Source organism: Maylandia zebra, linkage group LG15 (genome assembly GCF_041146795.1).
Source record: "Maylandia zebra isolate NMK-2024a linkage group LG15, Mzebra_GT3a, whole genome shotgun sequence".
Lineage (NCBI taxonomy): Eukaryota > Metazoa > Chordata > Actinopteri > Cichliformes > Cichlidae > Maylandia > Maylandia zebra.
This window is the reverse complement of record NC_135181.1, coordinates 26,057,864-26,082,113: the sequence shown is the minus strand read 5'-3', so window position 1 is coordinate 26,082,113 and position 24,250 is coordinate 26,057,864. Positions and strand designations below refer to the sequence as shown.

General features: G+C 46.3%; 1 protein-coding gene across 7 annotated transcripts in view; it reads right to left on the bottom strand.

Annotated features, from left to right (window-relative positions):
• Positions 1-24,250, bottom strand: part of adgrg6 (adhesion G protein-coupled receptor G6) — a 107,838-nt gene that overhangs the window by 52,619 nt on the left and 30,969 nt on the right. For 6 of the 7 annotated variants that reach the window (XM_076874202.1, XM_076874203.1, XM_076874205.1 and 3 more), the window contains exons 3-6: positions 19,912-20,259; positions 17,127-17,266; positions 16,628-16,907; positions 15,954-16,130 (exon numbers count right to left, since the gene is read on the bottom strand). In XM_076874202.1, the coding sequence (XP_076730317.1) occupies positions 15,954-16,130; positions 16,628-16,907; positions 17,127-17,266; positions 19,912-20,259 (945 nt within the window). The remainder of the gene's footprint in view (positions 1-15,953; positions 16,131-16,627; positions 16,908-17,126; positions 17,267-19,911; positions 20,260-24,250) is intronic. The other variant, XM_076874207.1, reaches the window with a different exon arrangement.

The window sequence follows — 24,250 nt, the reverse complement described above, 5'->3', positions numbered from 1 at the left end:
CACATGTCAATCTTTACACCGTTACACTGATCACAGTCTGATGTTAGCATGTTTCTGCGTGACTTATATCGCCAACACCTCCTGTGTGTGTGTGTGTGTGTGTGTGTGTGTGTGTGTGTGTGTGTGTGTGTGTGTGAAAGGGTAGAAATCCACAAAAAGCAGGAAAAAAGCTCTCTGAAGATGGTGTCCTGTTTAACAGGTACAAATAAGTCTGGAGTCCGAGACGGTAAATGTGAGATCCTCCAGCACTAAGCTACTTTGCCTGGTTGGTACTTCAGCTCCATACCGCAGATGTAAAATGTACTCTCAGGGTTGGAGTAACTCTGGCTTACTGTGTTTATGCTTGATACCAGTCTGACGCAGCAGACCTGGCTGCATCCGTCCGGCTCAGTTTTGGGTTTTTATACTAACAGTTATGTGATCAAGGTTCAACCCAAGTGCCTGAAGTGCTTATCCATTTCTGGCTTGTAATGAGCTGAAGCCTATCCCAGCATGCATTGGACATGAAGACATGGACACACTGAACAGAGTGCCAGACGAGTAACACAATCTTCTATTTCTCAAAGTGTTTGCTGCTTGTTTAAGAAAGTTTCCCACACCATTTTAATGGCGTGCAGATTTCTAATCAATCGGACTTTGAGGTCTGTGGTGGGTGCAGATTGGTTGCTTGCACAGATCGAGCCCTCAAAGTTATATTTCAGGGACAGTCTGTCTAACCAACTGTGTGCTTACTGCAGCCAAAAATCAAGCGCTCCTTAAGTACTTTGGCCATTTGAAATGTAACCCCGAGCCTGGCTGCAGCCCACACATGCTGCATATTCACAGACCATTCAGCAGAGTGGGTGGACGGGCAGACGGAGAAAGCTGAGACTTTGTTTGAGAGGAATGTGTTCGAGAGATGTCAGCAAATCATCGCAGCATTCAGCCGAGTGAAAAAGCAGGAATTCAGTAATCGTGGATAGCATGTGGATCAAAAGAGGTGAGGAGGGCTGAGGATTGTGCCCAGTCATAATCTACCTCCAGCTCTCTCCCTTCGTCCTCTTTTTTAACCTAACACTCTGACTGACTGTCACCTTCTCTTATGTTGCTTCGGTTTTTCAGTGCTGCCCTCGCTTTTACATTTTCTCCCCTTCCTGTTATTTTCACAACCTCAGCACAACGAATCTCCCATTTTCTATTCCGTGTGCTTCTATTACCTCTTTTCTATTTTCCTCAGTGTACTGTAGCAGACAGATAATCCACGGTCTCTTTTTCACAGTACAGAAGTGAGAGGAAGAAAATGGGGGGAGATGGAGATTGGGCTCTTTAGGAACAGGATACCACAGCCCACTTATTGGTCTGGACTACTTTTGTTGGTTTGGACAAGTTAGCTCCAATGAAAGGAAACTTTACTTCACAGCAGTATTCCTCTAAACCAGCAGTTTTGCCAGTTTGGTGTTTGTCTGAACCAAGTCTGTTACCTCACCCCTTTTCAACACCTTTGGCAGAAACCGGACCGTGAGCCAGAACTTAAAGCCTGACTTCAGTCCTAGACCTCATCAAAGCTCAGGTTTGGGAGTCAGCAGACTAAACAAGTTAGTCTAGGTGCCCATGCATCCAAAAACATCAACCTCCTTTGGGAGGATGTCACACATATCAGTAGATCCTGATCAGATGCCTAAATCCCCTTACAGTAAAATGAAAATGAGCAGTTCTAGTTTGAGCTCCTCACCCTGTCTCCAAGACCAGCCTGATGACCCTAACAGAACCAAATCTCCCACAGACAGCAAAACCCCCGAAAACCTTAAGCTCATGACCCTCTCCAGTAAGGCTTCATGTTCACATGGCCACTGCCTATTTCAAGTATGCGAGTATCAGACAACTTTCGTTCATGAGCTGTACTTTAGCCGTCTCCGTTTTCCAGCTTTGCGTCGTATTGTACTCCGTCTCATTTTGCAGTTGTTCTTATGTGTTATGTGGCTGTGCTGTCTCCAGTGTCTGACTACCAACAACTGAACTGTGGATGTCAAACTCTGCTCATGCCACCCGCCATCTGTTTGGACTGCAAATTTTTGTTCATTCTTTTTTATTAAGATTTTAACTTCTTTCTTCACGGTGTTGGACCACAACAAGGAATCAGAACAGCAAACTCCCATGACGCCCATATGGGTGGCAAATCACGCAGCCACACCTTGCCCCATCCTGACATGATAGGATGGGGCAAGGTCTCACAGTGGCTTCTGTCACGGATTGCCGGGGCAAGCCGTGTGGAATGTAGGAAGGACCCAAAAGGCAGCAGCTCTGGTGCAGGTGAGTGTTTATTAACAGGGGTGGGTAAGTACAAACAGCGGTGGCGACAAAACATGAAACTGGAAACCTAAACTGGGTAAACTAATAAGACAAACCAGAATGAGGATGCAGGGAGGTCCGGAGAAATACAAATGGGAAGACGCAGGGAGACCAAGGGGAAACAACACAGACGAACCAGCAATTACTAAGACAGAAAATACAACTTAAATACACTCAGAGAACACAGGGAGATTACACACAGGTGGGAAACACAGCTGGGAGTGATTAACATAACGAGACTAGGGAGGCAAACTGAAAACACTCACATAAGACGCAGACCTTCACAATAAAACAGGAACACACGGGCAGAACAGAGTAAACACTAAACAAAGGAAGAACAGAACCAAAATCGAAGAGAAAACACAAAATGCTGGGTCAAAAGGACCCAGGATCATGACAGAACCCCCCCCCCCCCCCCCCCCCCCCTCAAGGGCTGGCTCCCGACAGCCCAAAAACAAAACAAAAAAAACAGAAAACAACCCGACCAGGGCGGGCGGAGTGGGTCCAGGACGGAGGGCTCGAGGCAAAACAAAACAGGAGCACCAGAAGGCCAGAAGACAAAAAGAAAAACAAAACACAAGTCCAAAACCAAAAGAAAAGCACACCAAAGCACAGGAAAACCGAGTCCAAAACAGAAAAGACCAGGGGGCCGGCCAGGGGGCCGACAGCACAGGAGTCCAAAACAGAAGAGTTCAGGGGGCCGGCCGTGCGGAAGGCAACGGCGGCCACTCAGGTGATGGCGGTCCGGGGGCCGGCCGTGCGGAAGGCAACGGCGGCCACTCAGGCGAAGAGGGTCCGGGGGCCGGCCGTGCGGAAGGCAACGGAGGCCACTCAGGCGATGGCGGTCCGGGGGCCGGCCGCGCGGAGGGCAACGGCGGCCACTCAGGCGAAGAGGGTCCGGGGGCCGGCCGTGCGGAAGGCAACGGCGGCCACTCAGGCGATGGCGGTCCGGGGGCCGGCCGCGCGGAAGGCAACGGCGGCCACTCAGGCGATGGTGGCCGGCCAGTAGCCTAGCCAGCGGTCTAGAAAACGGCCGCTTAGCTCTAGACCCAAACGAGGCCGGGCCAGGCGAGGCTGAGGCCACAGCAGGCGGAGATGATGAAGCCGGGCCAGGCGGAGATGATGAAGCCGGGCCAGGCGAGGACGAAGCTGAAGCCGAACCAGGCGAGGACGAAGCTGAAGCTGAACCAGGCGAGGATGAAATTGGACCAGGCGAAGCTGGAGCTGAAGCTGAAGCTAGACCAGGCGAGGATGAAACTGGACCAGGCGAGGCTGGAGCTGAAGCTGAAGCTAGACCAGGCGAGGATGAAACTGGACCAGGCGAGGCTGGAGCTGAAGCTGAAGCTGGACCAAGCGAAGCACAGGCAGAAGCTGGGCCAGGCGAAGCACAGGCAGAAGCTGGGCCAGGCGAAGCACAGGCAGAAGCTGGGCCAGGCGAAGCACAGGCAGAAGCTGGACCAGGCGAGGATGAAGACTCTGATGAAGCTGGACCAGGCGAGGATGAAGACTCGGATGAAGCTGGACCAGGCGAGGATGAAGGCTCTGAGGCTGGACCAGGCGAGGATGAAGACTCGGATGAAGCTGGACCAGGCGAGGATGAAGGCTCTGAGGCTGGACCAGACGAGGCTGAAGGCTCTGAGGCTGGACCAGACGAGGCTGATGATGAAGCTGCAGCCGGCGAGGAGGATGATGAAGCTGCAGCAGGCGGCTGGACGGGCTCCTCGGGCCCCCCAGCTGATGAGGTAGGAAGCTGGATGGGCTCCTCGGGCCCTCCAGCGGAGACATGAGACGAAAACCGGAGCGGTCCTTCGGACCCTCCAGCGGAGACAGGAGACGAAGGCCGGAGCGGTCCCTCGGACCCTCCAGCGGAGACTAGAGACAAAGGCCGGAGCGGTCCCCCGGACCCTCCAGCGGAGACTAGAGACAAAGGCCGGAGCGGTCCCTCGGACCCTCCAGCAGAAGTCAACACTAAGCCAGCAGTCATGGAGTCTTCTGGCAAACACGAAGGCAACTGGCAATGCACTGAGCACTGGCTCTGCCCAGGCAACGCTGACATGGTGCAGTTCTCAGGTGGCTGCATAGACTTCAGGGGTCCAGAATCAGCTGGGGACTGAGACCTAGCCTCTGGGGAAGCCCTGGAGCGGCAAACTGTGCCAATGGCGGCTGAACCGCGAAAAGCCCCTTGAGGTGATATTAGACTTTCTCCCTGCATGGAGTGAATGAGTGAAACCGGGGATACTGGAGCCGGAGCTACTGGGGCCTGCGCTACAGGCGGCACTGGAGCTACTGGGGCCTGCGCTACAGGCGGCACTGGAAGGGACACGGGTGGCTCTGGGGCCTGAACTGAAAGGGACACGGGTGGCTCTGGGGCCTGAACTGAAAGGGACACGGGAGACTGAACTGAAAGGGACACGGGAGACTGAGCTGAAAGGGACACGGGAGACTGAGCTGAAAGGGACACGGGAGACTGAGCTGAGGGGGACACGGGAGACTGAGCTGAGGGGGACACGGGAGACTGAGCTGAGGGGGACACTGGAAACTGAGCTGAGGGGGACACTGGAAACTGAGCTGAGGGTGGCTGCCAGGGAGCTAACTGAGCTGAGGGTGGCTGCCAGGGAGCTAACTGAGCTGAGGGTGGCTGCCAGGGAGCTAACTGAGCTGAGGGTGGCTGCGAGGGAGCTAACTGAGCTGAGGGTGGCTGCGAGGGAGCTAACTGAGCTGAGGGTGGCTGCGAGGGAGCTAACTGAGCTGAGGGTGGCTGCGAGGGAGCTAACTGAACTGAGGGTAGCTGCGAGGGAGCTAACTGAACTGAGGGTAGCTGCGGGGGAGCTAACTGAGCTGGGAGTAGCTGCACAGGCGATACGCAGCTCGCGTTGACATCCGCCACACAAAACACAGCCCCTGAATGAACAGTCACGTTGTCTGGAAAAGACACAGAGTCCTCACTCACCACAGCCGGTAAATTAGAAGTCCGAACGTCCGGCTGTGGGGTGGCGCGTCGGCGGCGCGATCGGCGTTTCCTCCCCGCAGACGGCTCCGACGGGCCGGGCAAGATCACATCCGGCGAGTCAGGCAGCGAGGCAGGAGTGGCTGAGAGAAGGTGAGGTGTGTGCTGGAGAAAAGCCTGCATGGTCGGAGGAAGCGATTTTAGAAGCCATGGCAGGCCGGAAAAGAGCCGTTGTAGCCGGCTTTCGACGGTGCGGCGAAGCTCCTCTGGAGGGTTTTCAAGCCACAGCCCGAGGAGAATCTCCACGTTATATGTAACGTCGTCCTGGAGCTCCTCGGACGGATTTACTGCTGCTGGGTCCATGGTGGCTGGTTCGTACTGTCACGGATTGCCGGGGCAAGCCGTGTGGAATGTAGGAAGGACCCAAAAGAATAGAATAGAATAGAATAGCCTTTATTGTCATTGTACAGAGTACAACGAAATTGGAGTGCCACTCCCTTGGTGCAAGTTTCAATAATAAATATAAATGTAAAATATAAAAAGTACAAAAAAACCAATCGTAAGTACTCAAACAATAGTATGTACAATATATACAGGATAGCAGCATTAATATAATGACAGTATGAATAGCAGCATAATATAATGACAGTGACAGTATGGAATAGGTTCAATTGTTTTTGTGCTTATTTACTACGGTGATAGCTCTGGGAAAGAAGCTATCCCTGAATCTGTTTGTCCTGGTTTTATGTGACCTGTACCGTCGGCCTGACGGTAATAGTTCAAACAGTTGGTTGCTGGGGTGAGAGTGGTCCTTGATGATATTGCCAGCTCTGCTGAGGTACCGAGAGTTTGCAGTGACCTCCAGGCTGGGCAGAGAGCAGCCAGTGATCTTCTGGGCTGTGTTGATGACCCTCTGCAGTACTTTCCTGTCTGCAGCTGAGCACCCTTCATACCATGTTGTTATGCCGTACGTTAGGATGCTCTCTATGGTGGCTCTGTAAAATGTCACCAGCAGCCTCTCCTCCAGGTTGTTCCTCCTGAGCACTCTCAGAAAGTGGAGACGCTGCTGGGCCTTTTTAACCACCGCTGTAGTATTTGCAGTCCAGGAGAGGTCATCAGATATCTGCACGCCCAGAAACCTCATGGAGTGTACCCTCTCCACACAGCTCCCGTGAATGTAAAGTGGGGCCGGGTCTGCTCTGCCCTTCCTGAAGTCCAAGATAAGTTCTTTAGTTTTCGTGGTGTTCAGTTGGAGGTTGTTAACTGAACACCACTCAGTCAGTCTGTTGACCTCATCTCTGTAGTCTGACTCATCCCCCCTTGAGATGAGTCCAACCACTGTGGTGTCATCCGCGAACTTTATGATGGTGTTTGAGAGATGGGTAGGGGAGCAGTCGGATGTGTAGAGCGTAAACAGGAGGGGACTCAAAACACATCCTTGTGGAGACCCGGTGCTGAGTGTGATGGTGCTGGACCGGTGGGGGCCGAGTCTAACAGACTGTGGTCTATTTGTCAGGAAGTCCTTGATCCAGAGGCAGATGGGGGTGGAGAGTCCCAGGTGAGACAGTTTCTGGACCAGGATCTCCGGGATGATATGATTGAATGCTGAGCTGAAGTCCAGAAAGAGCATTCTCACATAGCTTCCTCGGTGCTCCAGGTGACTCAGCGCAGTGTGGAGTGCTATGGTGATGGCGTCCTCGGTGGAACGATTTGTCCTGTAGGCAAATTGGTGGGGGTCCAGAGTGGGAGGCAGACCGGCCCTGATGTGCTGACAGACCAGTCTCTCAAAGCACTTCATCACTACAGGCATAAGTGCAACAGGCCTGTAGTCATTTGGGCTGGCCACAGCTGTCTTCTTGGCGATGGGGATGATGGTGGAGGTTTTGAGGCAGGGCGGGACGGTGTTTGATGACAAGGAAAGGTTGAAGATTTTAGTGAAGACTCCGGTCAGTTCGTCAGCACATGCTCTGAGAACCTTTCCATGTATTCCATCAGGACCTGCCGCCTTCCTGGGATTCACTGACCTTAGAACACACCTCACTTGGTGCTCCCTAAGTGTTAGTGTGCCAGTGCTGGGGGCGGGTGGAAGTGGTGTGGCAGCTGAGGGCTTGGTCGTCTCAAAGCGGGCGAAGAAACGGTTTAGATCCTCAGCCAGTGAGGCATCAGTCCTAGATGTTGCCTGGTTATTGCTTCTGTAGTTGGTAATGTGATTGATCCCCTGCCACATTTTTCTGGGGTCGTTGTCAGCAAAGTGATCTTCAATCCTCCTCCTATAGGCAGCCTTAGCTTTCCTGATGCCTCTACTCAGGTCTGCCCTGGCCGCCCTATACGCAGCCCTGTCCCCTGACTTGAAGGCAGTGTTGCGGCTTTTTAGGAGGGATTGCACTTCGCTATTCATCCAGGGTTTTTGATTTGGAAACACCCTGACCCTTTTGTTGACGGTGACATTGTCAACACAGTTCCTGATGTACGAGAGTACAGTGTCCGTGTACTCCTGGAGGTTGTGGCTGGAGAATAAATCCCATACAGTTGTTGAGAAGCAGTCCTGCAGTTGAGAAAGGGCTCCTTCAGGCCAGGTTTTTATTGTCTTTGTCTGGGGCTTTGTTTTTCTCAGCAGGGGGGTGTAGGTGGGGGTGAGGGACATGCAGAGGTGGTCAGATCCAGCCAGGTGGGGGAGGGGTGTCGCTCTGAAAGCATGCCTGATGTTTGAATAGACATGGTCCAAAGTGTGTTCTCCTCTCGTAGCAAAGTCCACGAACTGGACAAATTTAGGAAGCACAGTCTTTAGGCACGCTTTGTTAAAGTCGCCGGCGACAATAAAAACCCCATCGGGGTGGGCAAGCTGTTGTTTGTTTATGGTGTTGAGCAAGAGGCTGAGAGCCGTGCTAACGTTAGCATCCGGCGGTATATAAACAGCTATCACAATAACTACTGTAAACTCCCTCGGGATGTAAAAAGGTCTGCACGAGACTGCCAGAACCTCCAAATCAGGAGAACAGTGTGTGTGAATGATCCTGCTGTTACAACACCACTCGTTATGCACGTAAACACATAGCCCCCCTCCTCTGCTTTTACCTGAGTTGCTGTTTCTGTCATGCCGGTGTAGCGTGCGGCCTGCTAACTCGACTGCAGCGTCGGGAATCAGCGGGTGAAGCCACGTCTCCGTAATAAGAATAATGCTGCAGTTACGTGCAAAGCTTGTGTTGGCTATCTGTAGCTCCAATTCGTCAAGTTTGTGGGTGATGGATCTGGCGTTCGATAGGAAAAGGCTCGGAAGTGCTGGCCGGTGTGGATGTTTGCGTAGCCTAGCGTCTGAGCCCGACCGGCATCCCCTCTTCTGCTTTCTTTCCCTCCGTCGCCTTCTACGCTTGCTGGGCGGGCAGACCATCCACGGTGACCCTGGCGGTCTCGCTATCTCCACCAGGATGTTGTGTGTTCGCTGATAGTCGCCAGAAACAGACAAACTATATTTAAAACCTAGATCAATTAGGTTCTGGCGACTGTAAGAGATGGCGGCGTTGCAAACATTCAAAAATATCCACATTAAAAGTGCGCGCCGCCATCTGCCATCTTGCCGCCATCACAAAAGGCAGCAGCTCTGGTGCAGGTGAGTGTTTATTAACAGGGGTGGGTAAGTACAAACAGCGGTGGCGACAAAACATGAAACTGGAAACCTAAACTGGGTAAACTAATAAGACAAACCAGAACGAGGATGCAGGGAGGTCCGGAGAAATACAAATGGGAAGACGCAGGGAGACCAAGGGGAAACAACACAGACGAACCAGCAATTACTAAGACAGAAAATACAACTTAAATACACTCAGAGAACACAGGGAGATTACACACAGGTGGGAAACACAGCTGGGAGTGATTAACATAACGAGACTAGGGAGGCAAACTGAAAACACTCACATAAGACGCAGACCTTCACAATAAAACAGGAACACACGGGCAGAACAGAGTAAACACTAAACAAAGGAAGAACAGAACCAAAATCGAAGAGAAAACACAAAATGCTGGGTCAAAAGGACCCAGGATCATGACAGCTTCACCCGTAAAACCCTAGTGATGGCAATGACCCACGCCTTTTATCACACCTCGGTTCGTTATTTGATAATAGTGTGCCAACCACCACATGCGTTCTGTTTAGAACTTAAGCGTCATGGATCAAAGGTGGAACATCTTCACAAAAGTCCAACAACTTTCTTTTTCCATCACGTGAATCTAAGAGAGAAGATAAAATCCTGGCTCCTCTGAGGTGTGCAAATGTTCTTCAGCACTAACTGTGCTGACAGTGATCGTGTCCATGTCCTATATTTTATTTTGACTTTTGCCTCTTGTTCTGTTTTCTGATTCTCCTCTTGTCTCTGTGCAGGATGTTGTGATTGGAGATTAAAAGCAGCATCGTGCTGATAAGCAGGTATGCCGAGCCCGTTAACAGCACAAAGTGTTGGGCCAGAAAGAGTGGAGGCAGATGAAGAAAGTTGTCACTGGTAATGAGCTTTAATTTAACTTGCTAGACAACTAAATTGCTTTGCCATTATTGTCAAAATATATGACAGGAAAAAGCACGAAGAGATTCACAGTTATTTTTTCAGCGACGCTTAATCAATTGTCCACATGAAGCATATCTGAATTTGAGACAAACAAAAACACAAGCGATCTGTTCTCATAGCAGCTCAAAATGCAAATTTCCTTTCGTTGTCAGCAAAGGCGCTTATGTTCGCCCCGTATGGCTTCATCAGGGCGTCGCCGTGCTGACAGTAGCTCATGAACTGTAATTAATATGATGACTCGGCACAGGACAGCGCACCATAACTCACCGTGATAAGTGGAAAACATGTTTATACTCGAGAGCTGTTTGTCCATATTTATGGGCGCCAGATGCGGTTAAAGTAATATTGTGCAGCATTTTCATATAAACCAGCAGTTGACACTTGTAATAACACTGTGGCATGTTAACCAATATTCAGCTCGTTGAAGCTTTTCCATGTGAGTGCCTGGCTGGATTTTACTTGGGAAAAAAACCCCATGTTCCTCTCTGAGCTGGCAAAGATGAACCGAGATTTAAATTCTCTCTCTGCGGTCTGGCAGGATGGCAGATGACTTCAAGGCATCCTGTAGAACAGCTCTCATATGAAGCCGTGTTTTGTTTCTGAATATTTCCCCAATGAATACACATAGCTTTGCTTTTGCCTGTTCACAGGAACCATCCACACTGCACTTCTAAATTAATGTGCATTATTTTCAGGCCATAAAACATACGGTCCACTGTGTCAAATTAAAAGAAAACCACTCCGTGAATAAGTCCTTGTAGCAACACGATTAGCAGCTTGTAGGTGTCTGCCCCCCCCCCGGCATCAATAGGAGATGAAAGGCAAGCTGACGTGCAAACACACACACATGCACATGCATGTACAATATAAACTGTATGAGCACATAGCCTCCATCACCACTGGCCTCATTAACAGACCAGAGAGCCACATAAACCTGGTTTGGCCAGCGGCTCTCTGCTAGGCTCATAAAAAAGGAAAGAGCCTTTTCAGGTAAACAAAATCAACAGCACTTTTCTCCGGGGAGACATAAACGAGTGTGAAGTGTACTTGGAACAAAAGCGTCCCCGCAGACATCATTAATACAAAATATTTAGTTTTAGTTTAACAGTCACCATTTTTATGCTTCAAAGGACAGATCATCCAGTTTTTGTTTCATTATAAAGTTTTTAGATAGATGGATGGATGGATAGATAGGTAGATAGATAGGTAGATAGGTAGGTAGGTAGATAGGTAGATAGATATCAGACATACATTTCTCCCACTTGATACACAGACTTTGTTTTTTTTCTGTCACTTGTTACTAGGATTTCTTGGATTTCTAGGATTGCAGCCTGGATTTAAAGGTTAGCTTTGGTATTTCCACTGCATCCTCCAAGTCTGCATTCTGGGTCCACCTTATCCATTTCTACACATGACAGAGATATCTTGTAGAAGTCGCTTAAGGTATGAAGTAGAGATGGTGATGGCAGTTTATTGCCTTTGAGTGTATTTCTTCATTGCTATTGTCACTGACAGTACAGCTAAAAAGTAGAAAAGAAAAGAAACACGGGAAAAACGCAGGTAAAAAAAAGGCAAAGCCAAAGATGACATCATCAAATGGTGATGAAAACCACACAAAATCAAAGTCCACTGAAGCTCTGGCAGGTAAATCCAGCACTCTGTGTCCACCAGCACTGGCCACATACTAAAGGCTATATGAACCCTCCTCCTAAAGTGGAAGAAAACATGCTACAACACAAAAATATAATTCAGGGTGAACTGTTCATCTGAATAGGATGGGCACCAACAAACTGTACCCTCAGAAGTGAGCACACAGTCAGTGAAAACATCATTACAGAGGACCGTTTAGTTTTAGCAGCGTGTCTAAAAAACTGTTCGTTTGCTTACAGCTCAGCAAAGATGGTTGAGACTTTTTTTTCTTAATACCTTTAGCTCGTTAGCCAAACATGCAAATATTAGCATGAAGCCTGCGTGTTTAAGAGCTCTGCGACCTTCAGATGGGACCTCACATGTCTGCTCTGATCCTTTCCTGTGCATCTCCATTGGGCTCAGACTAAAACACAACAGTTCGCTCAGTTAATCCTTAAACTGTGGCTGCTGTGACTCTCAGTGTTCCCTCTCTGGACAGTGTGCACGGCCAGCATTACTGCACGCTGTCCTCTGTTACACAAAGACGTTTTGAGACCTGTTTGAAGGACTAATTTCATTTCCCCAACATACTGGACCAAGTATGAGAGTATGATGTAAATCTAACTGCTTCATTCCACTTCATGGAATGAACTTTTTCTTTCCAAGCACATACAAAGCGCTTTTTAACTATATAATAAATTAAATGAAGAACACGGAGGCGGGGGGTCAACGGGCGGCCAGGGCCACTTTCACTTCTAAGAACTCATTTTAAATGATTATTTATTTAAATAATAAAACACAGCTTTGTGTGGAACTGTGTCTCTCTGGGAGTTCACAAACAGTTTTTAGTGTATACACCTAATTATTATTTATTAATTATCAATAAGCTTTATCAATACAGAACAATCAATTATTCCTGACTCGCCTCAAAAATGTCTAATTCAATGACAATTAAAGATCACATAACTGAAATTCCTGAACATTAATTAAACTTAATAATAGTAAAGACATTAACAGAGAGGTCACTGCAAACAGCTGGATCACCACCAAATAAGGACAGATGATTTAAAATCTGGAGCTCAATAATTATTCAGTTTTTAAGCAAAAATTTAAAATATTTGCTTGTTTTGTCCAAAAATCTAAAGACGCATCACATTTTTCTTCAATGAATGACAGCGAATGAAATTAAAAAGATTCCAGGGCTTTTTCAGACTTTTCCAAACCTTCCCACTGCTGTTACTGCTTCTGTGTAAATGGCATTTATGTGTATCTGAATCCATTCGCACAAGCTGTGACCTGCATTTGAACCTCTGCTACACAAACCTGTGAATGAGTGTGACATCAAATCATTTCTAATCTCCGAGCAGCAGACATCTGCGAATGACTCCCAACATATTTTATTCTCCAGACTAATCCTCTTGTTTGTGTTTCCTCCTGCTGCAATTATCCAGTTTCCCTGCAGGGACCAATTAAGTTCATGTCATGTTTATTTATTAATAATTCTGCTGCGATTGCTGCTGAGCAAAATGCGGAAGGCCAGCTGCAGCAAATGTGATCATCTAGGGATACGAGCAAAAGTTACTTTCATTATGAGTTGATATGATACGATTACTGATGTTTAATTTATAATATGTGAAAGAAGAGACTTTAATGGTGTTTTAATCCTGGGAACCTGTGGATACTGATGATGAAATGAAAAAAAGTGTTTAGTTTATCTAACAATGCATTTCTGTATCGCTGGATGATTCGGCTGCAGGGTTATGACAGTATTTAATGCACAGAGAAGAGATGCGTGTTGCATCTGTACAGTATATGGATGCGGATTGCTTTAATACAGGCCAAAAAAACATCCTGGTAAAGTCAAGGCTTCAAAGTGCATCCGGAAATTGATGGAAGATGCCACAGAGCATAATCTACAGCTTTCATACACAGCTGATAATCTGAACCTATAATAATCTGAGAATAACATATACAGAACCTTTAAATAACTGCTGCTGGGGAAGATCTTTTGTTTTGTGATTATGTTTTGCTGATTTTTCTACATTAAAGAAACATGAATCCAAAGGCTACTGTATTAGAATGATAAAAGGAGACCGTTACATATCCCAGTTCATGCATTAGCACAAGCCAACACACACATAAACTCACACTCACACAGGTGCACACAAGGTGTTAGCAGCACTCACCACTAGCTGGCGCAGTAGTTGTTAAGTGAATACAATGAGGGTAGCAAACTGTGAAGAGAGGGACAGGTTAGTGGGCATGAGTTCCAAAACAATACAGGCAAGAATCATTGGAGAGATCTGTAAATGGAAATGTGAGGTTGACACACTTAATAAACAAAAGACAGAAAGTAAGTCATCAGTCACTCAGGCAGCGTTTAATCTTCAGCACATCAGTCAAACCAGCGTAGGTGGTCTGAAGCTCCAGGAATTAGGCAGATCCCTCAAAATCAAAAGTGCGTGTCTGCAGATGTGTGGAGGTTACCCGAAATGGAAATGCCTGCAGTCTTAAACACTTGTTGTTGATGTCGCTCTGAAGCTTGTTGTGCACTGTGTGCTGCACCATGTCAAAGCTGTAACATGAAAAACCTCACTCATGTCTCGGTCTATAAAGTCTCTGTATGTGTGGATCTCACAGATAAAGTTTCAGGTACAGCTAAAGTGAATGCCCCCACCCCCCGGAAAAGATAATGTCAGCTTCTTACTGTAAGCGCAGGACAATATGGAAGGTTAGTGCAGAATCATGCATTTCTGAAAAACCACCACAAGTCTCAGAGGTAAACAGGCATGCACACACACACACACACACACACACACACACACACACACACACACACACACACACACACACACACACACACACACACAGAAGGCTCTTTCTTCAGTGGGTACAGTGTTGGCTGGAATTTCACTAAAACCGCTGTGGCTAACCTCCTGTGGCTATACGCTCGTTTACAAAGCTTTAACTAGGAGGTACTGCACTGTCGGTGCGCGCACACGCGCGCACACACACAAACACAAATGTACACGCAGGTTTGTACCAGTGGGTGTGTGTATGTGTGCAAAACATGTTAATAAAAACAGTGAGAAATCTTTAATAACTGAGTCATTTAAATGTACATGCCTCCATTCGGAGCGGTACAGTAGCACACATCTGTGTCTGTGTGTTTCACCAGCCAAGTGGGTTTGTGGACCAGAGCAGGAATCACAGCGATTTCTGATCAGCAGCCAAACAGGTTGCTGGAGCTGATTAAGTCACCAGGCGCAGCTAAAATCTACCAGAATTTGGCTGAAGTCTGGTTCTAATTTTCCACGCTGATAGCAAACAGACTGAAGTGCTGACTGAAGAGTACCTGGAGGTGTGTGTGTGTGGGAGAGACATGCGACTTCTTGGTGCCACAGTAAATGGGAAGAAAAATGTTTTCATGGCAACGTTTAGTGTGCACACTCAGCAAATATGATGTGTTAGAACGTCTCTCGGCTCTTCCTGACTCCTCTGTGTGGACCGCTGGTTCCAGCTAAAGAACAGAGTTTGAGTTTTTTAGTTTCTTCTTCGTGTTTCAGCTTTTCCACATTTGCTCAGTCTAATGTTGTAAATCAAAGAAACGTGTCAGCGTGGCTTCTCGATTTAACCGCCTTTTTTCTGTGTGTTGTGGCAGGCTGTGGGTAATGTAATGCTGACAATGATTCAGACCTCTGGGTCGGACGCCACCGCGGTGACGCAGCCCGGTTGACTTGAAACACAATGCTTCCTAGTGTGAAACACGAGGTGTGAGCAGAAGCTTACGGGAACGCTCGATGCAAATGAAAAGCCTCATTTAAATGTGCCTGCTTTTAGCGCCGCTGCTATTCTTAGAGTCCCTCTGTGATGGCTGCGGGATCTCTCTAAAAGTGTCAAACTGGTCATCATTCAACTTCGGTTTTATTTTTCGGGAAGTGGGCAACGATGCAGCGAATCTGCCAAGCGGTTTAGATCGTGACTGAAGATGGCGATGTGTCGGTGCAGCCAAAAATCTCCTTCACAGTAAGAGTGCTGTGTGCGCAGATACCTCAGGGGTCTCATTCATCGCAGAACAGCCAATAAATGATTTAAAAACATGGCGATCGTGCTCCTGCTCTCACTCATTGCTGTGGGGCTCAGAATGTTCCGATCCTGGCATTGATCCGTCATTAAAAATTTTGATCGTGTTCGAGGTCTGTTTAGATGGCGAAGTGTCAGACTGGACTACCAGGGAGTGATCTAAGATTAGCAGCTGGATGTGCAGAGAAACAAACTTTCTGATCGGTGCTCATGCAGTAAAAAAGTCGAATAAAAAAGTTCTCTCCTTTTTGCACATTTCCATCCAGTGACCCAGTTCAGGCCTCCTGGCAGGTCAGTGTGACACCCCTGACCTGCAACACACGTGGCTCTATCACAGCCCATGCAGCACACCCTCCTGTTCCCGCCATCGTGCTTGTTTAATCACATTTTGATTTCTTTCCTGTACTCACTGCAGCTGAGCGAGGTGTTCGTCTGGGCCAGAGAGGCCGGGATGGTCCAGTAGCTGTTGTCCCAGTCGATGACATTCCCCACGTGGTCACACTTTAATGCGCCGAGCTCCTGAATGGACATGGCGTAATTCCACAGCCGCAGGTTGTAGATGTTCCCATCGAAGCTCTGCTGCTGACCTGAACAAATCCCAGAAAAACAGCACTGAGCATTGCAGAAATGTATTAATTTATTTTCCTCTAAGATCACAATAATAATTCTACATCCTCAAAGTATGCAGTTACATCAATGTCTGCTTAGGTAGAAGCGGGTTAGTAATGAGCTCAGCACCATAGAGCAGGGCTTGAGACTTTCCCGCTTACTAACAGAAGTGACTGCATCACTTATCAAACCAAGGTTACTGTATGTGACAGCACAGGGCGCCATGAAATGTCACGCAGAGAATCAGCATTCCAGGTTTTTTTTTTTTTTTGCTTTAATATTCTGTCTACGAGTGTCTTTCATCCATTTTATCCTTTAATGCACACAGTTTCACATCTCATAATCCCGCAGATCCCCAAACCTGTGATTACCGGGTGGTGAAGTTTCTCTGCAGAATGTCTTTAAAGTGGTTTGACACTTTACGTGCACGTCTAACAAAATGCATCAAAAACATACAACTCGTATTGGAGCTTACTTCCTATCCGGAATTCTCCCCCAGCCTGCACGGAGTGTCCGGTGGAGCTGGAGCAGGTCTTGGCCAAGTAGTTCCCATTGAAGTAAACAGCCACACGTCCATTTGATGATGTCCAGATGACACAGAAGGACTTCATGGAGTTAGTGAAGTCAGATGGTAAGATGATGTTGTCTATTGGACAGACCACTCCATCAACCACCATCTTCATCCCCGTTCCATCGGAACCAAGACTCAGCAACATGGCGCTGCTGTCTTTGGAGTAAGTGAAGATCCATTCTTTCTGTTCAGGGAACAAGAACAATAGCTAACACAAACTTGCTCTGGTGGGATGAATAACACACATGTGCGTATAAATTAAATAATTTAAAGCCCCTAAATGGGTCTATTTTCTTATGATTTGACTTACTTAAGACTGAAGCTGTAAAAAAAAGTTAATGAAATAAAGAAATAAATGACCAGATGGAGTTTAGTCAAATCAAAAAGTGACGTTTATCCAGACCTGTTTCAGGCTGGTGCGCTCCACCTCGAAGCATATGGTCAGCTGACTCAGCGCAGGGATGGAAACAGAATTGGCGACCTTGGTGATCTGCCCGACACCGCTGCTCATCTTGATCTTCTGGTTCCTCAGGGCCACAGCAACTAAAACGCAGAGAAGGACATCGAGAAGAAGGAAGGACGAGAAGTAAAGACAAAAGACGAGAAAAGTAAAAAGGAGGAAAGAAACAGGAAAAAAGCAAGCAACAGCAAAAGGAAACAAGGTGAAAGAGCAAAAAGAATAAAAGAAAATTCAGGAAAAATTCAAGATTCAGGATAAAAAAGGAAAAAAGACAGAAATGAAATAAAAGACAAAATTCCAGAACAAAAGCACCAAAGAATGAAAGAGAGTAAAAATAACAAAAATAGAAAGTAGGAGAAGCAAAAAATGTAAAGAGATAAAATAAAATAAAAAGAAATCCAGAAATTCAATCAAGGAAAGAAAGAAATGTTAAAAAAAAAAAAAAAAAAAAAAAAAGGACAAAAACGGGAGTGAAAACTCAGAATCACAGAAGGGAAAATTACCGAGTCTTTGATTGGTTTTTCAGTTTAAACAGGTCAAATCAAAACTCGATTTCACCCAACAAAGCTAATTATTATTGTTCAGATGTGATTTGGTGATAATATTTGCTTCATGTGCCGAACTTTTTAAATGAAAGTTTGACTGAAAAAAGCAAAGCGGTGATGATGAGTCTGAGTTCGACTCTCAGAAAACAGACGTTTTATCCACAAGCAGCTCCTAACCAGGACCTCAGCCTTTCTCAAGCGTCACGTCAAACGACGTTTCTCAGCAGGAGAGCGGCTCTGGCTGGAGCTGTCATCTCTCACTGCTCACTGGAAAAGCGCTCAAATATACACAGCAAACATGCAGGAAGGCAGGTACACACGGTGCATCAACACACTGCAACAGCGTTGGGTCAGTCGGTGACACATCGGACTGTCTGTGACGTCTGAGACGCTTCGGTCTCTTGACTGCACGATAACCTAAAAACATGCACCTTCAGTCAGACTGTGCATGAACTCATACAGCTAAAGTCAAGAGGCTGGCCTCCAGCGAGGAGACAATGTAGTTTCCAAGTCCAATTCAGCCTCTCATACAAACCAGGAAATTGATTGACTGATTATACTTTTTATCACTGATGAAACAACTGGTGTGGAAACACTTCCCTCTGTTTTTAGATGATAGATGATAAATGTTTCTGATTTAGGAACAGCTTTGTTGTCATGGTGTTAAGCTGGAGCTAGGAGCTGTACACAGGCATTGATGGCAGGTGTCTTAACGTGTTGGTGAATGAAGAGCAGGGAGTGCAATGACACTGGACACCTGGTACTAAACAACAAAGCCTTTCCACTCTCCAGTCCAATGTCCAACATTTCCTGGGCCAACAAACTGCCCTGAAATCCATGCTAAGCTAACGCTATATGTTATCTGCACCTGTTGGTTCATTCAGAGACCATAAGGCCTCTTCACATGATTTAAGGCTTTATGCCAGGGGTGTCAAACTCATTTTACAGCAAACTTTGACCTTAAGTGGGCCAGTTATGTGTTTAATTGATTTCGTTCTTTGCTGTGACAAAGAAAGAAATCTGTCAGCGCAACTCTTTGGACTTAAACTGTAAGAAATAAATATGTAAAATTGCAGAAAAAGTTCTGCTAGCCCATTTTCGATACTGTCCATTAGATTTTAACTTAAGTCTTAAAAAATAGATTTTTATGGTAGAAAGTGAAAAGCAGAAACCTTTGTTTTTCACTGAGGTTTTATTAGAGACAAAGCTACGTGTTTTGTTATTTGGCAGAATTTGTGAAAGTTGAAATTTCTTCGGAATTGAACAGCAGAAATGAGGTTGCAACATCAGAATCTGTGAGACGTCAGCACTGATGGTGTGTCCACGTATACGCCATCAGGTGAACGCGCCATACTTTGTGTTTACATCTTTTTGCAGAGTCTGTTTACCTGTTCTTTCATCGTTTGCTGTTTCAGCTGTTTGGTGGTCGTTAAAATGGTTTTTTGCGCTTTCAGCTGAGATTCTGACGTTCCCGTGGATACCACACACGTCTATGTTTAAATAACAGATCTCTGTACATCACATTAAACCAGATGTTCTCCCTCTCGTCTCCGGTAACGGGGCATTGGGGTTCAGCAGGTTAATTGTTTATCGTACTGTAAATTACTTTGTGCAGTACGAACAGCCATAAGGGAGTTTTTTTTTTATGTATCATTCCTATCAAATTAAAGTCCCGCCCCCATCCGCATGGATTCTCAGCAGGGCTATCAATAACTGACATATGAAATTATCTCATGGGCTGGATATAATTGTATGGCGGATGTGGCCAGCGGGCCGTACATTTGACACCCCTGCTGGTTTTTACCAGTTTGAAACTTTGCAGTATGCTGCACACATACACCCTCCATCTGTGAGTACATAAACACTGGCTGGTTGTTGGACTGCTAATGGTCGGCTGCAAAGATTTCACATGTCAGCAAACCAAAGTGGGTTCACACCTGCGTGAGAAAAACCTCCTGGACCAAATTCTCCTTGATTAAACACTGTGTGTTACATGTGACAATGGTGCTTTTGGTCAGAGTTTAGTGAGCAGAGCATTTGTAATCCTCATGCTGTAACATCGGCCCTTTGATGTAACCAAATGAGCCGTCCTTGTCACCAAACCCATCCTCAAACTCTTATTGTTTAATGCCTGACTTAAGACACAGCTGAAGATCAGGACCCTGTTGGCGGCTTTCACCTACCATGTTGGAAGCTAACTCTGAAGCCTTTCTTCTGCACACTGAAGTCGGAGGTAAAAGACAGCACCATCTGGTTCCCCGTTGAGTTTAGCGTCAGCCCGTTGGCCGTCAGACCACAGAACACAACTTCAGCGCTGCCTGTATTCACCTTCACCCAGTCATAGATGCATCCCGGCGCCTCCTCCAGTTCAAAGTCCAGGAAGGACAGCTGGATAATGAAGCCGGTGGGGGCCTGCATGATCCACCTACAGTTGTACGAATTGGGGTATCTCTGGGGATAGCACGGTGATGTGATTTCTCCCTGGGCCTCCGTTAGCACCAGGTTACAGTTTGTGGAGGCGCAGCCCAGTACTGGGGGTGATAAATTCATGAGTGTTCACACTGTGACAACCTTCAATGAGGCAGCAACATAACGGAGACAGGACGCTTAGTAAACAAGGACATGGGGATAAGAATGAGACAAAGAGTACAGGACTACAGGGCCATAAGATGTGAAACAGACAGGGAACAGACATATTTCATACAATCTTTAGAAGTCAATAGGCAAAGTAGTTCTCACGGACAAACGCAGCCCAGTCAGCCAGTCAGGGATCAAGAAAGGTTTTCAAGAAGGACTCAGAAGACAAACCCAGTATGTTTTATTGCTGTTTACAGGACAATAAGATAAGATGCAAGAAGAGTAGTTCAGGAGTAATCTTGGAGCAATTGCACTTCAGTTATGAGCCAGAACAACTCGTGCAGTTAATCCAGAGTGTAATCAAACTAGCAGACTGACACCACAACCAGTCTCTTGCAAGTTTACATTGAAAACACACAAGCATGCACATGCAAAGTGAGTGAGTCACCCTTGTTTCAAGAAGCAGTCAAATTCTTAAGTTTTAAACAAAAATGTGAAAATCTTGGCAGAAAATAAAAAAACAAGAGCAGCTGTGTTCAGTTCTCTGAGATCCAAAGAAAACCACTTTCATTTAAAGGTACCGATACATGCTGCACTTCGGCCGGCTGAGATTCCATATTTAAGTTAATATAAAGTCATATTTCACATTTTCACATCCCGGTAACGGGGCCACGTATAGCCCTATCCACCTCCAACCGTAAAATGTTGGCTGTTAATGAAGCTTGATATAAAATTTTCTACACATGAAACATGTTGGCCTTCATCGCCCTTAACAACAGCTGGAAACAAAAACGTTTCCTGAGGAAAAAAAAAAAAAACAGACAAGAGCTGAAATGGAAAGTGGAAAGAATGGTTTGCTTCTCTCGCTCGGGGCAACAATGGCCTCCGTTGATCTCAGGCTCGGCCTTTGCGGCAGCCAAAACCACAGCCAACGTCAGAAACGCCAGCATGCACGTGCACGCGTCTCAGAGCCCTCGTTCCAATAAGAAAAGCTTGGCGGTGTAACATTTCTCACAGTCGTCTTATTTCATATTCATATGTTTTACTGCAGAAACTGACAGCTCCGCGCCTCGCTCATGGGAACAGAAGCAGATGAGGTGAAGCTCACGCATCGTTCTGGTAAATGTTATTAACCAAGTGCAGCAGACTTCAAATTACGAGCGGCTAAAACAATCGTGGCATGTTGCCAGATCCTGAAACGCTTTCAGGCTTCTATAGCGCTGCTTAAATCAAAAATAAGGAGACAGCTGCTCAAACAGCTAAATCATGGCCGTTAATCCTTTGAGCCACCAGGACGAGTCATAACATGAAAAAGGAGTCATTTAAATGCATTTAAATAAGCAAATAAGCCACACATTTACCTCCTTTCACAAATATTTGTACGTATGAGTGACCTGAGGAAGGGGTCAGTGTTTCTCTGCTAATGGAACATCCTCGACATGATGCTTCTTCACAGATTCCCAAAAACACACATAAGGAGTCTTTGCAGTGCTGTGTTACTGTTACTCAATCAGAGTAGGTGTTCCCCAGCCTTCACATCCAATTGGTCAATCAAATGCACGAGCCTAGCTCAGGCATATCCTCGGACACGCCTACCATCCACAGCAATGGCTGAGGAGTATTTAGGAATCTCCCAGCTGTGTCCTTTAGAGACCTCTGCCTAAGAAACCGTGATCACCTTCGTGCTTCATGTTTTTTTTGATTCAGGGTTTGTTTACACTGTGACGAGGCTATTTGCCTATCTGGTGATTGGTGATTTCAGAGGACACGGAACACAAAAACCTGCACATACACAATCACCACTCACGGGTGGTGACAAACTCTTGCTGACTGTGTCCCAAAAAGGTTTTAAATGCTTTCTGCCGCTGTAAGCCATACTCCTGCTGTGCTTCTGCCTTTTAATGCACCTGGCTTTGAAATGGCATTGGCTGAATTGAAAAGTTCAAACCGTGGAGCGTGAGGTTATATCCCCCCATTTATTCCACCCCTCTTTCCTTGAGTCATTTATGTTCTACAAGCAATTTACTGAAAGCATGCTGAACATGTCGGATCAACAGAGGGTGATGTAGGATTTCTATGCTGACAGAAATACACATGCAGACTCTGACTGCACAGGTGCACGCAAACACATTCACAGCACACATGGCAAATTTATGCACAAAAATTCCAATCCTCCTAAGTGTGCGTGTGTGTGTGTGTGTGTGAGTGTGTCTCAGCTAAACCTTTTGCTCCCATTAAAGTTGTTCAGCGTGAAATTTTAGGAACATTTGGATGTAACATCAAAAAGCACCAAGCTTTTTTTCCTCCCTTCCACTAATGGAAAAGCTAGACGCTGCCACACGATTCAGAAAACAGCTTCACTCTCTCTCTCTTTCCCAGCTCTGCTCTGCTTCTCTCTCTTCCTCTCTCTCACTCACACACACAAAATGAGTGTTTCCCCATGTCTCCTGATTCCCTGATTTCATTCATTCAGGGTAGGCTTTGTGTCTGTGGAAGGGGGGGCATTTGTAAGTCGCACAGTTCATCCCTCAAAAGCCTAAAAGCTGCCTCTCAAGTTTCTGGCAGTACAACTTCACATTTCTCTGGATTCTCTCGTCTCCAGCCGACCCTTCTGATTGATTCTAATGGCTGGACCCTCATCAGCCAACATTTTAATATTCAGCCATAATATTTTTAATAATATTCACTAACTGAAAATCTCACCAACTAGAGAGCGTCAGCATCTTGTTAATACAAGATGCTGACGCTCTCCCTGAGTGCACTCTAAGTGTCCAAATACCATTGGTCTGACCAGTCCTGCGTGCTTCTGTTTGACTGCAGCTGGTCTGAGTGTCGATATCTTCAAGATCAGAGCAGCGAAGGCAGGAAAAAAAAAAGGTTTCATGTTTTCAGCCTGAATATCAAACTACAAGGCTCACAGACTCTGACGCTTCTCTTTCATGTCTCTTCGGCACAATGCCTGCACAATGTGCTGGCTGAATATAGCAGGATGCCCTGGACATTGTTTATTCAATGGATTTAAAGGTGCTGGGTGTAATTCACTTAGTCTGGCATAATTAGTCATTTCCTGTCCAAATGTTCCTTCAGTTTCCCAGATCAAAGACGGCAACATCAGTGACAGTCAAAATGTCTTTCAGCTCCAATAAAACAGTCAGTGAGGCTGGTCTCTTTAACATCCAGGCGTCCGTGAAACAGGGCTTGAGCAGAGTTAGGAGGCAGCAGAAAGCCACAAAACTAGCTGATATCTCAAGATGTTACACCATGTTTTCACTTTACTAAATAGTATTACTAAAAAAAAAAAAAAAAAAAAACTATAGCACGAGTATAATCAGGGATGTCACCAAAACCAATATTTACATTACCTTTCAGTACTAAATTTCTGAAAACATGACAGTACTTTGGTTTTTGCCAGATAGGGTTTTGTTAAAAGAGAGTGATATTTGGGTACCAATAAAGATTACTATCAAATTAGATGCTTTTCATTTCATTCATTTTCAACAACATAGCCATCTTTGTCTCCTCCATCTGACACACAGCCCCTCCCTCCACTAGCAGCTGAACACATGGGCAACATCTTAAATACAGATACTCTGGTATTTAAGAGGAAATTCAGTAGTCCACTGTTACGTGCCAAGAGATGTGGCTTTGCTTTTGTGTTCTTTTTACCTTTCAGGTGTCAAGCCTCCACCTATTGGCTAGTTCAAAGTTGACTGTCATGTGTCTATTGCCTGGTCTAGGCACAGTGGGCCAATCAAATTCAAAAGAATTATTAAATCCGACCTTGTCCTGATTGTCTCGTTAAATTTATATCATCAGGCTGTTAGTTCTGTGGTGTGTGGAAGAAGATGGGCAAGGTGGCCTGAAATTCCCCAGATGGGTCATTATTTTAACACAGAGGAGGGGCCTCAATTAATTAACACAGCTGCCTGCTGCACTCATGGTGTC